The sequence below is a fragment of the Thunnus albacares genome, chromosome 18 (genome assembly GCF_914725855.1).
Source record: "Thunnus albacares chromosome 18, fThuAlb1.1, whole genome shotgun sequence".
NCBI lineage: Eukaryota > Metazoa > Chordata > Actinopteri > Scombriformes > Scombridae > Thunnus > Thunnus albacares.
In genome coordinates this window covers 13784591-13802847 of record NC_058123.1, presented here as the reverse complement: position 1 = coordinate 13802847, position 18257 = coordinate 13784591, and the positions used below count along the sequence as shown (strand labels likewise).

At 39.4% G+C, this 18257-nt stretch overlaps 1 protein-coding gene across 1 annotated transcript in view; it reads right to left on the bottom strand.

Moving 5' to 3' along the window:
- The window catches only part of LOC122968412 (astrotactin-2-like), a 287140-nt gene that overhangs the window by 100339 nt on the left and 168544 nt on the right, over positions 1-18257 (bottom strand). Inside the window, exon 11 of the mRNA XM_044333604.1 lies at positions 6833-6983. Coding sequence (XP_044189539.1) covers positions 6833-6983 — 151 coding nt within the window. The remainder of the gene's footprint in view (positions 1-6832; positions 6984-18257) is intronic.

Genomic DNA, 18257 nt, shown 5'->3' with positions numbered 1-18257 from the left:
GCTTCTAAGACAAAGATATACAGAGATAATGATAGGGACCAGTATATGAGCGCAGCTATTTTCAGATATTACTGAAGATTATTTAAAAAATAACAGCAATATACAATCATTTTGTGCTCTTCTTGACATCTCAATCTTGCCACATAGACACAGCAGATATTACCTGTATTTTATATTCAAACTAGTCAACCAGAGTTTATTGAATTATTAGAAGGGAAAGGAAATTGAAATACTAATCTTTCTCAGCGCATCTTACCTGCTAGTTGGGAATAAAGCCTGCGTGATTTAATACTCTTTCTCAGTCAATTTAATGTTTGCTTAGGTTTGGAATTGAGGCAGACTGAATTGACTGAAACTGATTCTAATTCAAAAATGGTCCTTGTCAACTAATATATAAAATATTGGACCAACTATGGGTTAGAGAGTGACAGATTATGATGCAATTATGATGTAAAACTAAAGTACTGCATCAGTTGTTCACTGATGTTGCTCCTATAGTGTTTTCCTTAGAAAGCCTTTATCAGCAACTGTGCACAGAATTAGATTAAATTTAATATCTATACAATATTATGTTTTAGTTTTACTGTTATGGTGCAAATATTTGTGGATGTTTCCCTCTTAAAGCCTGTCTGAATTGTACACAGATCTTAATTCCCACCTTTGGCTGCAACAGTGTTATGTGGATCTCCACGGCACACTGAATGACACACTTGATCCGGCATTTAACCAACAGTGTCAGAGTAAAAGGATGAAAGAATTGTTACAAGGCATTTTCTTTAAACCATAATGCATTGAAATTCAATAGTAATGAGGTAAACTGAGCTGTTCAGTGCAGCGGAGCAGGGGGAGTCATGATGCTCAGTTGTCAGGAACATAGGACTGTGGGGACATGCAGGAGATGGTGGGCAGAGGGATTAGGGAATGAGGGTTTGCACAAAACTTTTGTTTGGGCGGAGTTGCCATTTTCCTCCCTGCTGACTCTTTATGCAAACCAGAGGCAACCAAGTGGAAATCTGGCTCCACACGGACAACTCATCATTTAATTCCTGACTTTTGGAGTGTGCCACACATTGTAATAAACTCTTGCACACTGGGACAGTATACAAGCGCCTTAAAATGAAATTGGAGACAACACTATGTGTCTTCTCTAAACTGTTAAAAACTACTAGAGTTTGACAGGCCAAAATTAAAGTTTCGGATGGTGCTTGAAGTTAAAAAAGCATCTTTGCCAACCCAACTCTATCAGAGATGTCCCAAAAGGGACTTCAACTGATGAAAGATATGCCAGTGATATCATACCATCTGCTCAGCCTCTGAGTACTTCCTTTAGGAAGACAGATACTGTAGCTGGATACAACAATGTGCCATAAAGAGAAAAAAAAAAACATCCTGCCATTTTCTTAAAGCACACAAACCAGAATATGCTGCAGTTGTCAAAAAGTTAACCTTAAAAATGGCAAGCTACCAGGAACAGTCATGTTTACTGACATTTGAACTTCATCAAGCAGCACCAGGAGAGTTCACTGAGTGCATCAGTAATCCATCAGAATTTGACCATTCATTCCACACCACTGGGTAAAGGCTAGATTGTTGCTGTCCACACAGTACTCACATCTGTCCAATAAAGTTCCCTACACCTCTCTGCTAACAGGGTGGTCCTGTTGCAACATAATTAAAAAGACCTCTGAAATTTTGCATTTACAATTTACATTCGACATGGCAGACAGTGCACTGTGAAACTTCATATTTCTTGTCTTTGTTCTTCCATATGAAAGGTTGATACACAAGTTTAAATTCTACAATTAGATTCAAGAATCTTTTTGATAAAGAGATTCATGGCTGAAAGATGTATTGCAGTATAATTACCATGGTAACTAAATTCAGAGCAAGTTTTGTCTCCTTGAGCAAGGAAAAATAGATTTGAAAAATGAGACAACTATAATCAAAACCTCCACACCAAAAAATTTCTATCCATTTCACACAGTGGGAAAAAAATGACTGTGATCATGGAAACAACGGTGCAAGCTGTATTATAAACAGCATAACAATATTCAGTTTTACACAGCACATTGTGTAATATAACCAACTGGTGTTTGATGAGCCAAGTGATGAAAAAAGAAAGCACCGGCACAAAAACATTACCTGTCTAAAATCGCTAAACTTCGCTAACAACAGCTGTTATTATAATTTGAGGTTAGCAAGCAAAAGAATAAACCACCTGTCATCCTTCCTGGCTCAGCAGCAGCAGAAAAGCAACACAGGCAAAAAGCGGAATAAGCAATGCCTCCAGAACTTCAGCACTGACTCTGACTGGAAGTTAATTCATTCCAAATGCTTTTCAACTGTCTTAAGAGCAGCAGACAGCCTTGAAGGACTGACTCTGATAATGGATTTTAAGCCCTCTGTGTGGCATGTCGCGGCTCTGTGTTAGCCCCCACTCTGACAAGGGTGGTTAAAATAACACCAACCCAAATGCATCAGAAAGAAAATAATACCACTATGTCTGTGATCCTCTGAGATAATCTTTGAAGACTAGAGGGCCTTGTCGTTCTTTTGTCTGCACAGTAATCAGCCACACGCAGTGGCGTGAGACTGTTCTGAATCATTTTAGAGTAATTTTTTGTACCACATTTATACTCTCTAAAAGTGTGAGTTGAAGTGAAATATTTCCAAGCTGCTTCTCCAGAGGAAAAAGAGGCTTGAATAAGACAGTAGATATTAGTATGTAGTCACTCTCTCATGGTTTTTCTACTTCTCTATCTTTATTGAATGTGCTAATTCTTCCCCAGACTGGACAAAGCATGACAGTTCTTTGATATAATTCTGTCTGCATGCTGATGGTTAGCCATAGGACAAAAAGTGTGTGTTTGCCTGAGTGTGGAAACTGTTAATAAGATATGCTATGATATCCAGGGGTTTGACGTGGGATAGAGTTTGACAAACAACCCAAAGGCTTATTAGCATGCACTCATTCATATTTTCTACACACTCTCACCACTGTCCACTACTTTCCACCTCTTGGTCTAATTAGGATTCATCTTAGTGGCACAGGTTTAGTATGAGAAACTGCCTGTTCAATTTTAGTCTCCAGCCCTGTATAGGATGCAAATGCTACTAACACGATGCAAATGAGCCATGGTTGAGCCCACTGTTACGGATGTCACTATAAATTATTTTACAGATATCAGCTATTTTACCCTATGCAAAGAATGTAGATAAGCTTATGTGACTGAAATTGTATTTACAGTAATACCACAAATCCCCTTGTGAAACATGGGAAACATTTTTGAACAGTTTAATAAATGCAAACACACAATGAAATATGTTAAATTAGTTTTAACAGTTTTACGTGGTTACATAAAAAATATGTGGTAGCACACACTGAATATCAGCAAGTCAAATATTCTTACATTCATGAATACATTTATATTTATATTATACATGTATTATACATTTAAATGAGATATTTACAGAATTGGTAAGAAAGTTAAATAATGTTATGTATGTTACTCTTTTGGGAGAATTCACTAAGGCTTTGCAGTAAGGAAAGTGTCACAAAACATACAGAAAAAGGCCTGAGATGCATACATTACTTGCGCTGGTTATAAGCCACATTTGATTGTGCAGGGAAGAGTGACACAGTGCACCTATCGGTGTTCATGCATATTTTTAATAAATTATCCATGTCACGGGAGCTCAGGTGGCATAGCAGAAGAACACTAAACAAATGCAGAGACCTTGGGTTACTATAACGTGTTATAATATTATATGTAACAATATGATGAACATGTCAACAATACTGTCAACATGTTTGGGGCAAAAGATAATTACCAGTATACTGTATGTAGGCAAAAACCTACCTGGATCATTAAAAAACAGCTACTAAATATGTCAAGGGTGGAAATTTATTTGGTTCAGATGAATGATGGGGAATATGACTCACGTTTATTAATATGGAATAGTCGTCATGGTAACACAGTGGGAGGTAAATCGTGGGGGATGAGTTGCAGAGGGCATGTGCAGGATAACTTGATCTGTTTCTGTATACACGAAAAGTGATTAAACAATGTCTTGCAGAAAATATTACAAGCATTATGTATGCACTGTATTTCCTCAAATAGTGGCCAGAGTCTTTATTTACCTCAACTGCAGAGGGTACCAGGCCTTTATCAGAAGCAGGCGTATATTAGCGAGAGGCCTTTATTTCTTTCTCATATTTTAGTATGAAGCCTCCTTGTTTTCTTATTTGCTTCTGTTTGCTCTGTTAAATTTTTGTTATTGCATTTCTTGTAATCCACTTACTCCAACATGAGGAACAATAATTCTAGGGCTTGTGTTTCACCTGGAACGTTTTGGCATTGCACCCCTTAGCTGTAGCATGCAGGTAGCATGCTCATGGATGCATGCTTGCTGGCTTAACCAAGTTACCCTTGATATCCTGGTTACTGTTTACCATGCTCATTTAGTGTTGATGCTGTCATTATTATTAAAATATATTATTAAATTATTGCTTAGCGACAGTGTCACAAATAAAGCTGTGTTATTCATCATTTGTGATCAGTGCCAGACAATAGAACCGAAGGATAACAGTGTAACGAAAGTATGTGACAAGTTCCACTGAGTTTGTCACGATTATTGTCAAAAGACGTTTTTGTTAGAGTAGAAGCAATTGTATCTTTATTTCTGTTAAAAGATGAGGAAGTAGAAAGGGAAAAAAGGAAATTGTATTAGTGTTTATCTTTGGTCGACACACAGCTGATTTATAGCTTCGTCCAAGCTCTTAATGACTCACCAAACCATCCTCCAGCATTTGAGATGGGTCATCAATTTAATTGCTTTACAACCCAGGCCCGCCCCATGCTGTCAAAAGCCTGGCATCAGAAGTTTCCAGTCACCCTGTACTTGTAAATGTGCCAGAAGAAAACCTCTTTTGCACCGCAATTTACAATGTTTCAACTAAAATTAAACTAGGCTTTTTGAATAAAAGAGGGGGACATTTGAAGACAGCTACACGTATATTGTTAATGAATAAATGTATCAAAGTACATTTTTTAATTAGATTTTAATAGATTTTAATAGAACATTCAGAGTATTCATGTTCTAGACATAAGTATAAAAAAAAGATAAAATATGTACATTACAAATGGTATTTGTAGCATTACCTCTACTGTTGTTGTCTCTGGACCAGTTCCTATTGATCCATATTATATTGTGAGTAGCAGCAGTGCGATTCCCCACCACATTCATTACAGTGATACACCTTATGTCATTAATCTTTTTCAAAAGGCAATTTCTGTGTTTTCCCTAAATTACAAATTGGTAAGGAGCAGAAAGTATAATGAAAGGTTAAGTTCATGTATAATGAAGGGGCATATACTAAAGCAGTGTGAGTCATAGCTGCCTCTAACCATAGTCCCACACACAGGAACATACACACAGTGTACATACGTACACTAGAGCATAACACTAAAGCATTCTAATTACTGCTGTAAACAGCACATAAAATATTATGGATTGCTTGGAAATATCACAAAAGCCAAGTTTGAAATACCAGATGGCATGCAAATTTAATGAGTGGCATTATTTTGGGAAAGGAACATTAAAAAGAGGTGATTATGTAGACGAATTTTAGTATATATGCTGTATCATGCATCACTTCAATACTTAAATTAAAACGCTATCGCAATTGTTGGTTGTCTGCTAAAGCATACATATCTGCTCTGAAAGTCATATGTCCCATGTTTTCCTTTGAGAAAAACAACCAAACACCAAACAGTTAATCTGTCTGAGAACTGTTAATTCTCCATCTGTGTAGATAGAGTACTTTTTCATACAGCCAATGAAATTGTTTAATTTTAAACCATATTTGCATAAAGCAATAATGTCACCTTTCTACACTAACAGCCAGACAACAACCTGCTACACTACACAAGAGCCACAGACTTTGAACAACAACCCACATTAGCTTTCCTGCTAAAGTCTCCTTTTTATTTAACTTACAAATATGAACATGCCCAGTCTTGCACCTTAGCTTTTAGAACGAGCCACCACACAAACATTCACTGGAGAAAAGTTCACTGCTAACAGCAGTTTGCAGGCTAGATAGCTAATTAGCTGCTCAGCTGCAGTGCATTAAACAGCATGTAAATGCATCTGCAAATATCTCTTTGGTCCAGTTAGATGACAAAACATTGTCTGCCCATGACTTGTAAGCTACAGCACAAGTTTGTTTTCTTAATCTCTGGTTTCCCTGCCAAGGCTCAGCCTTCCAGCCACTGTCTATCAAACACAGACACTGTGTTTGATCTTTAAACTAAAATTTTATACACTCTGTGCATTCAGTTACAAAGCTGATTGGCTATTATGTGCCACTCATGGGTCTCCTTAATCTGATTCCAGTATCTCCCAATGTGCCCCAAATTTATGGGAGATTTTAGATGCAACGGGAAGGGTAAAAATACATGGAGTGTGACAAGCTTGAATTCTATCATGCACAGACAGCATATCTGTTGTTTGTGTCTAGCCAGACTAAAAGCTTGAATCCAGCATCACTAGTGTGGCACTATTCTGCTGTCCCACTGAAATTGGTTGTCAAAATCCTCTGAGTTCTCCTAGCTAGTTAGTTACAGCTCAGCATCAATTCAGCTGACAGCAGGCCTTTTATCAGTCGGTCTATTGCTGGCAAAGTGTACTTTGTACTTTAATTTAGTCTTGGATCAACTGTGGCTGTAACCATAAATAATACTGTACATTTACCTCATCTACAGTAACTTGGTCATGACAGAGTGTCATCTAGATACAAAACCAGCATATGGCATCTGTTTGCACTTACCATGCAGCCAGACGAGTCTAACTGTCGGTCAGACACGCACTTGAAATTCTTCTTGCAGCCACCATTATCTTTGGAGCAGTCACGGACAGGCCCAAAAGATGCCAGTAGGTCCTCTACTGTCTCAAAGTATGTAGACATCATGGCCTCTTCCCTGAAATAGAAAAAAAAACATGTTAAAAAAAAAACAACACACAAAAAAACCAAGATTATACACATGTCTTTGCATAATGTTTTAAAAGTGTAAATAAGGCCATATCACTGCAAGTAATGACAGGTGAAAATTAATGCTTGAGCAGTTAAACATAATCTCTCACCACCTGGAATGCAGCCTCTTATAACCTTGTAGGTTCTAGTGCAATTAAGAAACTATTCATGCATACACATAATGTGAAGAAATCGTGGTGTTTTGGTGGCTTTCGTACCCCCACCTGCAATTAATGACTACTTGTAATGTTTGCAAGTCAGGTATTCAGGTATTTCTGTTTTCTTTTTCTCTAAAAGGGAATGAAAGTCAGTTTAATGCCTCTTATATAATTAAAATATAAATTCTGAGTGTGAATATTAATAACAGAGATGTTACTGAATACATCAACAATGTTTTGACATGATGTGTCTAAATTTCAAATTTTTTGAGATTTCAGAACAAAGTTGTATTTGTGTGTCAGCCAAGGTTTTTTCTCTGTAAGCCTTAACTTTATTTTGTGACTGGAGGCAAATATTAATAAACCTTCAAATAGCAGTTTAAATTGATGTATTCTTGAGGCTTGTGTTGAGCTGTAGCAGGCTACAGCATTTTCAAAACAGCTGTTTCAAAAGTTTCACCAGAGTGATGCATGCAGGGATTCATGCTGGTTCATCGTAGGTCATGTCTGGGACTAATTGGTGCACTGGCATTAATTGGACATGTTTGTCACGGTGTGTTGACAGAGAGTCGAGGGAATCAGTGTTTACCATCCATTAACTTCCATCCTGTTTGCAGAGAGGCTCATCTGTCATTTTAAACTCAATCCTAACCTGATTGGTTGGATTATGGACTTTTTAACTGATCACAGCGTGTGAGAGTTAATGGTGCTCTCTCCAACAGGCTCGATTCATCCACTGGTTCACCTCAAGGTTGCTGTCGCTCTCCCATTCTTTACATCTTATTGTTATGTTTCTGTCCCAGTCTGGCCCTATGTCCCTCCACCAGATGCCCTCAGGCTTTTCTGCCTGTTTAAGACTGGACTGAGCGAGAAGAAGGACAGATAAGAGAGGTTGCAGATTATATTTAAGGACCACTTGAGAAAATGTTGTTTTTTACATTGACTCTCATTGGAACTAAGTGCAAAAACGAACTGGAACTCAGAGAAACAGTTGTCTTTCAGCCCAATTTATGTTACATGCAGCCTTAATATGTAGACCACTACTCTTTTTGGTAAAGGTTCCCAGGGTGGCAGTTAATGCTCAACTTTATTTGCTGTGTTTGCTCAGTGTGATGTGTATTTATGTGAGTTATATTTTTGTAATTCCAGGACAGTTTAGTGAATGACAATGATGATATGAAGAGGATTGTGCATGGTTATATTGTGGACTTTTATTTGGCTCATGAATGAAGTTCTGTTTTTTTTTTTTTATTTGTCTTCAGCCCAGAGCAGCTATTGCCTTTTGTGTTTTTTCTTGTTTTCCCCAGCCTACACTTCCCTCCACACCTGCCCTGAATTCAGCTTCCCAGCTTGCCCTTGTGTCTTGCCACCTGTTCCTTGTTGTTTCATTATTTGAGTTTGTATTTAAGTTTTAAGGTTTTCAGTTCAGTCTTGTTGGATCCTTTGTTCAGTCTGCTCTGTGTGCGCTGCATTGTTTAGCTCAGTTTTTCTTTGCCTGCACTTGAGCCAAAATGAAGTTATTCTTCAGTCTTGCTCAGCCTATGGTCTCCTGCATTTGGATCCACCTGCTCCACTAGTCATAACAGAACGATCGAAGCAGTCATGGACCTAGAGGAGACAAACCCTCTCCAGGGAACCCATCTGGCACTGGGAGGACCTTGATTTGCCAGATGAGCCTTCAAGTCTGTTGGTGAGCAGCCCTGCATTTCCCTGGGCCGTATTTGCCTCTGTGACCACCATCCAGAGCATGTCCAGCTGGCTCTTGTCGATTTCCAGTCTTGGCCCGTGGGCCCCCCCAGTGCTGGCTCCAAGTCCAGCCCCAGTCCCCACGGACACTATCGACTGGACAAACTGGCCAGACATGGACCTAGCAGACATGCTGAAGGAGGTAAAAGAACTTTCGTATGCTTTGGAGTGATTTTGCTGCCTAGTACCATGAAACCTCCAGCATTAATCAGAAGAATGCAGCTTTTTCTCTGGCACTTGTTCATCCAAGCCATGGCTGCTGGAACTACTGCCTAATATGAAAGAGATCGTGAACACTTACACTGCTGATCCTGTTTCAGCTCTGGCTGGTACCATGCCTGTATGTCCTGCACCTGATCTACCATGCTCCTTGCCTGGATCCCCTATGGTCCTGCCTTCAGAGTCTCCACTCCCCAGCGCCACAGAGTCTCCACTAGGGATGTGCAGAGAGCCCAGTATTTGTATTTGTATCTATAATTGTTGAGGCAGGAAAATTATTTATATTTGTATTCAAATAAAAGTGGAAATGGGTGTAAAAATCCAGTTTGTTTTTATTACACTTTTAATTATAGGATATTATAGTGTTAAAATAAGTGTTTATGAATAAACAATAATATATATATATATTATGAATAACAATAATCTTACGAAGGAGGTCCCCACACTGGATCTTGAACTTGAGTTTCCCAGATCATAGACGACTGCGCTGACTACTGAGCTAAAACCAATTGCATCACAAATGCGCAGACAGACCTCTACTTATTTATACACCCATAACACAGAGACAGTACAGCATGTTATGTGTAGAGAAGAGCATATTTTATTTTTTAATTATTTTTTTAAATCCAAAAAACAGTTTTTAAAATATTTGTATGAAATAAATATTAGAAAAACACTATTTGTGCTTTGCTGAATAACGTATTTGTATACAGGCCCACTTCTAATCTCCACTGCCCAGCACCATAAAGACTCAGCCCCTGGTTTCCAGCTTCCCAAGCACCAGCCCCAGCAGCCAGGCTACCAGCTGTCTGAGCCCATGCTGCAGCAGTCCTGGGCCTCCTGTCCCTGCTGACCTGCAGAAATCTCCTTTTCCTGCTGGGCTGCAGCAATCCCCTGTTTCTGAGCTGCAACAATCTTCAATCTCCAAGTTGCAGCAGTCTTCTGTGGCTGTGCTTCAGCAGCCTCCTGATTCCCTGGCTCCTCTGGCTCACCTCCCAGACCTTCAGCAGTTGGCGGTCTCCACCAACCTCCTCCCAGATCTTCAGCAGTCAACCATCTCTGCTGACCTCCTCCTCCCAGACCTTCAGCAGTCATTGGTCTCCACCAACCCACAGCCAGACCTCCCAGATCATCAGTCTGTCATCTTCACCAACACCAAACCAGATCTCCAGCTGCCTGCCTCCTGCTCTGCTCTCCAGCAGTCTGCCTCTCCTGCACCTTGCCCCGACCTGCTGCCAAATCTTCTGGTGCTGGCTACCCTTCCTGGCCTCTGGCTTTGTCGCCTACCTCCAGAGTGGCCCTGCACATTTGGTCATCCTCCAGAGCAATACCAGCCTTCGGTCCTTGACTTGCCCTTGAATGGTTGGGACGTCTGGAATCCGTCTGTTGAGGTGGGGTACTGTTATGGTTCTGTCCCAGTCTGGCTCTCTGTCCCTCCACCAGATGCCCTCAGACTTTTCTGCCTGTTTAAAACTGGACTTAGTGGGAAGAAGGATAGATGAGAGAGGCTGCAGATTATATTTAAGGACCACTTGAGAAAATGATGCTTTCTACATTGACTCATTGGAACTAAGTGCAAAATAAACTGGAACTCAGAGCAACAGTTGTCTTTCAGTCCAATTTATGTTACCTGCAGCCTTAATATACAGACCACTACACTTGACAGATTTAATGGTTCTTGTTTGTCAACAGCAATTTATGTTTCTAGTCTTTTTGGTAAAGGTTCCTAGGTTGGCAATGTGATGTTCATTTGCTGTGTTTATTCAGTGTGATATGTGCACTTATTTGTGTAATTCCAGGAGATTTTGGTGAATGACGGTTTATATATGAAGAAGATTATGCATGGTTATATTGTGGACTTTTATTTGGCTCATAAATGAAGTTCTGTTTTTGATTTGTCCTCAGCCAAGAGCAGCTATTGCCTTTTGTGTTTTTTCTTGTTTTTCCCAGCCTGCTCTTCCCTCCATACCTGCCCTGAATTCAGTCTTGTTAGCTGTGCCCTGCTCCCTGTCACTTCCCCAGCCAATCAGCTCCCAACCTGCCCTTGTGTCTTGCTATCTGTTCCTCGTTGTGTCATTAATTCAGTTGGTTTTCAGTCTTTCTTTGCTTGCACTTGAGCTAAAATAAAGAAGTTATTCTTCAGTCTTGCTCTGCCTACCGTCTTCTGCATTTGGGTTCACGTACTCCACTACTCATAACACTTAGACACTATGAGTGTTGCAGCAACTATAAGACCAGACACATCTTAAAGTTTGCTAATGATTCTGTTACTCTTAGCCTTCTTGAAGGGGAGATACAGGATCATGGGCCAGTGGTGGATGACTTTGTGACTTGGTGTGAAAAAAAACTCTTTTGAATCTCATGTTGATGCTACCTCTAAAAAAGTCCAGCAAAGAATCTTTTACAGAAGTTTCATTTGTTTTAACCTTTTAATTCTGTTTGTACCTTTTTGTATTTGTATTGATTTGGAAACCTAAATCTGTCCAATGAGAACGGACTTTTAAGTCTTGTTAAAATGGCCAGTAAGATTTGAGGGAGGAGTCAGACCAAGCTCTTGGGCATTTATAACAGGCAGGTCCTCAGGAGGGCTAATGCTATATTGGACTGCCTGGACCATCCACTCCAGATGGAGGTTAAGCTATTGCCCTCAGGATGTCGTTTCAGGGCACCTGTTTGGAGGACTAAAAGATTCCATGCCTCCTTCATCCCTGGTGCTATTAATATGCTTAAAGGAAAATAGCTCCCTGGCTGCATCCCTTGCACTTCCCTTTCACATTTGCACTCTTGCACATTTGTACTTAGTATGAATTTCCATTTCCTTGCTCTAGCTCTATGTTTTGTTGTGTTGATGTGCCGATGCTGTTGTCTTTTTGTATTCTGTCTTTATGTGAACCCTGGCTGCAAAACAAATTTCCCCTGGTGGAAAAGTAAAGATAACCTTGAACTCTCAGAACTAATCCAAGGCATCGAGGCCCACCCATGCTGGCAATGTTGAAGGAAAAACAAAAACGGGAAAAGCACATACAACTGCATGCATACAGACAAACTCAAATACAAAGCCCATGATATAAGTGCAAGTGTAAAACAATTAATTTATTCAATTTTCTTTATGTATTTAATTTATGCATTTAATTTTGTGTCTGACATACAGGACAGCATTATAATGATATTTTTAATTTGCAGAACTCCATAGAGGGCGTGTATTTTAATAGATCAGCATAATAATATAATTAATTATACAAATTAAATGCATTGTTGTTTTACACAGAAATCAGCAATGAATTCATAAAAAAAAATGTTCACGAAAAAGTTGAGCAAATAATTAGAATAATTATATGTTTTCAGTTAAGATTGGAATTACAGTAAGTCTTAGAGATCCATTGATCTGTGTGTGTGAGTGTGTGTCACTATGGCACTGTTAGAGCCACTACTGGAAAAAAAATATATAAACAAAGGAGGGATCTATCAATTCCAAATGCTGGATCTTTGTACTTCCTTCTGGGAAATGTCAGCTTGACCAAGGCTGCTGTTATGTTCACTTCAGCATGCTCAGCCATATACTGAGCTCTGCATGCCCGCTGTCAGAGAGGACGAAGGGGTAAGCAACCCCTTTGTTTTTCTTTGCAAAGAAAGAAAAGCACCGTCTCTTGCAATGGGACCACAGGGACCACAGTGTGTTGTGAGGGTGACTTGACTCTACAAACAGCAACAAGATCATGAATGATAGCAAGACAGATATGCCGTGCTGAGCAAGGAGGATTTTCACTATCTGTTGTCACTGTCACTGTTTGTGTGTGTCTTTGTCTGTGTGTACTTGTCTGTGTGTACTTATGAGGCAATGTCATTTCAAACAAGACACCGAAAACAGTGGCTGAACCAATAATATGCATCTTGATTTGCTGCTAATTAGATTAAAATGTCCCTAAATAACCTCTCATCAAAGTGAATATAAACCATTAATCTAACTTTGCAAGCCTTTTGTCTTGCAACATTTCCTCAGTAAGCTAAGATGGCAAAGTGAACTCTTGTTGACTCAGTATACACTGCAAAATATTTTTAATATTTTAGTGAAACGAACTGTATATTGTGACCTTGTCATTGGCTTTAGGCAAAGATGAAAGGCAAAGCATTAAAATTAATCAAAAAGGTAAGACTGCTCCGTGCACAGCATTGACATTAATACCCTCAAAATTCATATCTTGATATAAGCAGTATATGTGGACCTACATTTTTTAATAACAAATAAACATTTTTTAATAACAACATTTAATGTTGTTTTGTTTTGTTTTTTCATAGTGTCTGCCTACATGTGATCAGCATTTGGAATACTGTTTAACACATCACTGTTTTTAGCTTATTTGTTTTTTCTTGTTAGATTTATGGCACATCAGCCCATAATTGGCACATCTTCCTTGTGTGAATGGTGAAGTATTACGGCTCACTGACAGCACATCAAGACTGTCCCCTTCGCAAAAACAAATCTTCACTGACACAGTGCTGTGCTGATGGCTAATCAGTCACTGTCCTCACTGTTACATACACTGAATAGAAAAAAAAAAACTTGTCCAGACAAGTAACCTATCAGTCCAAAATGTGGATATTCTTCCATTTACTTGATGAAGTCAGGAGTTTGAGTCCCCAGTTAGTGTCATTTGCAAGGGGGAACAAAAGCTGCTATGAGACATCAAACATTTGGGCTTTGTGTTATTAATGACCACCTAATTAACTATGCATATGATCCATCTTGTGTGTGCATCCATTCAAATCTGGTTATGAATGACAGGAATTGCTTTTTGAAATGGTTTTAGTCTGTTGATCACAAGAGGATGAAATATCAACAAACTACAATATTTGCACAATTTTAGATTACAAACCCTTTGTTTAAATAATACTATTTGATTGGAGAATGTGATTAAAGATATTAAAACATTTACAGATAATTAAATTGTCACTTTCTGCTTGCAGTAGATTAAAACAGTTTTATGTTCCCTAATAGAAATTGTTGATGTGGTCATGGCACATGCATTATGCATTAGTATTGATGTCACCCAGTACCACCCAGTGCACTCCCAGTACACATGATTAATGCACTAATGCAACCCTCCAAACACACTCTTTTGGCAATAAATAACACATTACTGTTTTGCTGGCCACACAAAAAGCTCTGCTGTAGCCAAGCATTTTGGAAGATACAGTACCAGACAAAAGTTTGGGTACACTTTCTTATTCAAGTGAATAGGAAGGTGTGTCCAGACTTTTGACTGGTACTGCACATGTCTTCCTTATGGCCAAATAAACAATATTTGTAAACAGGGTGGGGAACTAACCCTTCAATCAAACAGCCACAGTAGATGAAGGATGTCTCCATGTATTTAATTATATTTATTCAGCCTTCTTGGGTAAGCATTTCTAGGTTAGCCACAGGATGTATGAGCTGAACTCTCCAAATACATAAAATGAGAATAACAGCTAAGAAACTCATATTTGTTTGTTTCCCACATATTTACTTTGAAAGTTGGTAGAGTTGTAGATTTATATTGTTGCCACAAGGACCCATTACATTAACCATCAGTCCTTAGCCTCAGAATCAAAGCAGTCAGAAGCTAGAATAATTACACATCCCTTTCCTCACTTTACAAAAACAAATTGGATTGGCCTAAAATTACTTTTCTGGACAATAGGATCCTTTTCTATTGCAACTATGCCCAGCTCTACCCGGAGATATCACTAGGTGTTCCCAGGTAACCTGACACATAAAGTCATTGGTCTACTTCAAGGACTGGTCTTCCACTGTAGTACACCTCCACAAGAGGAAGACTGAGGGAGCCATTATACTGTAGGTGCCTGAACCACCTCAACTAGTCCATCTCAAGGTGTAGGAGTAAGAGCCCAATACCACAGGCTTCTTTGATTTTTGATATTCTAATGTTATCATGCAGAGTGAGGCCGACCATCTTGTGGAAGAACCTCATCTCAACTGTAAAAGCCTTAATCTCAGTCTTTTGGTGACAAACAAATGCTCAGGTATGGAAAAAGACTGAATGGAAAATCAAGATCTTTGCCTCATGTCTCCACTCAACCAATCATGGGCTGATGCTACACCTGTAATAAGACCCAAAGACATCTCCTGGATTGTACAGGCACATGACCAATGGGCCTTCAAATTGGGGGTGTTAACGTGTCACAACTTTTTGATGTACTGTACATCAGAGATCATAGACTACTGAAACCAGAAAGCCCACATCATCCAAATAAAGTGGAAATGCTGCCCTATCATCACTGAACTGGACAGTCTCAAGACCTCAGCTGTACCTTGATGAATATCAAAAACAAGAGGGGGCAGGGTGCACTCTTGTGAGAGTGAGCCACATTCATCGTGCTTGACTTAATGTCAAAAAGGGAAATACATTTCCCAAATGTATAGGAGCTGCATGGCTCACACCAGGGACTCTGACCCTGATACTACCAAAGCACATCCCACACAATATCTGAGGGGACAATGCCTTTGTCTAAATCCTTAAACACATGGACACAAGAGAGGCAAATTACAGTGACCACTTGATTATCTCCTTGGGGCTAACAAGCTGCTCCAGTGTTCCAGAGCCAAGGACCCTGCTAGTCAAACAGTGGAGATCAGTGCAATACATCCCTGGCAAAGGCTAGGGATGGAACAGATTCAGTAATTGTGGACCTCTGCAGAGGACACTGGCCCTTACAACATGGCATGTCATTTCTTTTGGGAGAAGATGCCTGAGTTGGTGCGTGAAGTTGAGAGGTACCAACAAAATGCAGTTGGGCTCACCTCTATGCACAGCTTTGGCCACGGAACCAAACTCCTTGATAGATGGTGGACTCTCTCCTACTCATTGATTATCCATGGTGAGACGTGCCAGACGATTGTGGGACTACTGACAAATCACCGGCTGGCTGCTGCACAGTTGGACTTTCTCCCGGTGGATGAGAGGGTCACCATCATGTGGCTGCATAATGCAGAGAGAAAAACTATTACTGTTGTTTGCGCATATGCGCTTGTTTTTGGTCGTTGGAAATAATGGCTGGTAAGTTGTTGTACAGCGCATCCCAGATAACGGAAGATTCGCACAGCTAAAAAACTTTATGCACTGTATATTTTGAATGTTGACAGAGCATGTCAAAAATGGGACCAGCTTTATATTATGAGCACCAAATCAATTTTACAATTTCTATATCATGCTTTATTTTAGGAGGCCAAGTTTAAATGGTATTAAGGATCAAGAGTGCTGTGAAGTGCTGAGTGGTAAGACATTTTTGTTGACTGGGCCCATTACCTACTTAGGTTGATTTCTCAGTGTATGTTTTCTTGACTTAATCTTGTAGTAAAAACTGATATCAAAAGATTTAGTATTTGTGAGCATAACCTCAACAGCACCTGTTTTTTTATGTAGGTCTCTAAAGACTTGCCCATCCTCAAACTAATCCTCATCTACTGAACCAAATACCTCTCAGAGTGTCACCTCGCATGAAGTCACTCTGTGTTAACGGGCAGGGTATTCATAAACGGGTGAACTGTGGGATACATTCACCATTATCCATGAGCCATCAGCAGGGAGCATCGGTCACCATGGATTTTTAAACAAGCTATGATTGTTGAACTGTGGAGTTACTGTATACAGCATATGTAAAATTTAATTGAAAATTTACAGCATCCCTAAAATAATCATCATATTCTATAAAATATATGGTGTATTCTTTTTTATTGATTGATGCATATATACTTACCTGTATATGTGCACAAAAGACAAGCCAAATAATTTAGCGTGGGACAAAGTTATGGTTCCTTTGACTTTACTGCACATTATGTGATTTTAAAACCACCATAAAAAGGCAGTGTCAGGAATGTGTAGTGAGTTTTTATGTGCATGACCAAAATAATGCGAAGAAGCAGGATGGAACTTAAATTTGTATAACATTTGCTCCATTATGCAGCTATCGTGTTTCTGGTTAGGGGTAGTGGAGAATGACAAGTAAGCACCCTTGTGGGTCCACTGTTGAAGGGTTTTATTGTCCATTTTCCTTCCACACTAGGGCAAGAGGCAAGGTTGCAAATGTGATACAGTTATCTAGTGTCTAGTCTGCTTAATTGTTGATTATATGAATATAATGTACTTATTTTTTATTTTTGGACAGTGACCCCAAAACCTCCTTATGTTTTTTTGGGTCGAGCCCCTGCTTAACACAGTCACAAAGGAATATTGTACCACTATTGTACCAAAGTCTACAGAAAAAAAATGAAAAAGCATTCATTCTCTGTCTCTGTTGCCCATGTCTTATTCTTCTCCTTTTTATTTGGCAACTCAATTTTTCGAAATTAGACAGGCAACACATGGCATTCTGTGCATCAGTTCTTTCTGCCAGGCACTCAAAGCATTGACAAATGACTCCTTAATTCAGAGGAAAACAGAGGGTGGGGAGGGTGAGACAGATAAAAATAATGGGTTGCCTCAACTGTGAGGTGCATGCTAACTGGCTCTCCTTCTGGATAGAGGGAATAGTGAGTCGAAGATGAAAAAACAATCAATTCCAAGATGCCTGTTGCAAGACAGCCCAGAGGGAGGAAAACTGGGAAAACAAATGCTGGGGAAAACTCTCAGTAAGGATGTTGAAAAGTTTCTTAAAATGTTGTGTTGTATATTAAATCATGACATAGTGCACAAAAAATATTAAGCAATCTCATGGTCTAATTAACAGGAGCCAAGAGAAACTATATTTTCTTCTGTTAGTATTTGTAAATTATTTGTTACCAAATTCAAAAGAGTTAAATCCTGATACTGTTTCTTTTTCAAATCATTAGCTAATCAAGATCATCTCTTTTGGCACTCTGACTCTGTTGTGTGACCCAGAAGCACATTGGTTGCATCTAAACACTGACTAATGTACTTGTTATTAATCTCCCTCTCTGCCTTTTGCTTTTCCAGATGATGAATGACCAGGCGACACTGCCCAAAGTTAGAGCGCTGCCCCAGCATGATTACAGAGCCCGTTATTGGTCTGCCCCTGCACTTGATTAATGCTCTTGTTCCAGCTCTCCACAAATATGCTGACTCTAATCAAGCACTTTC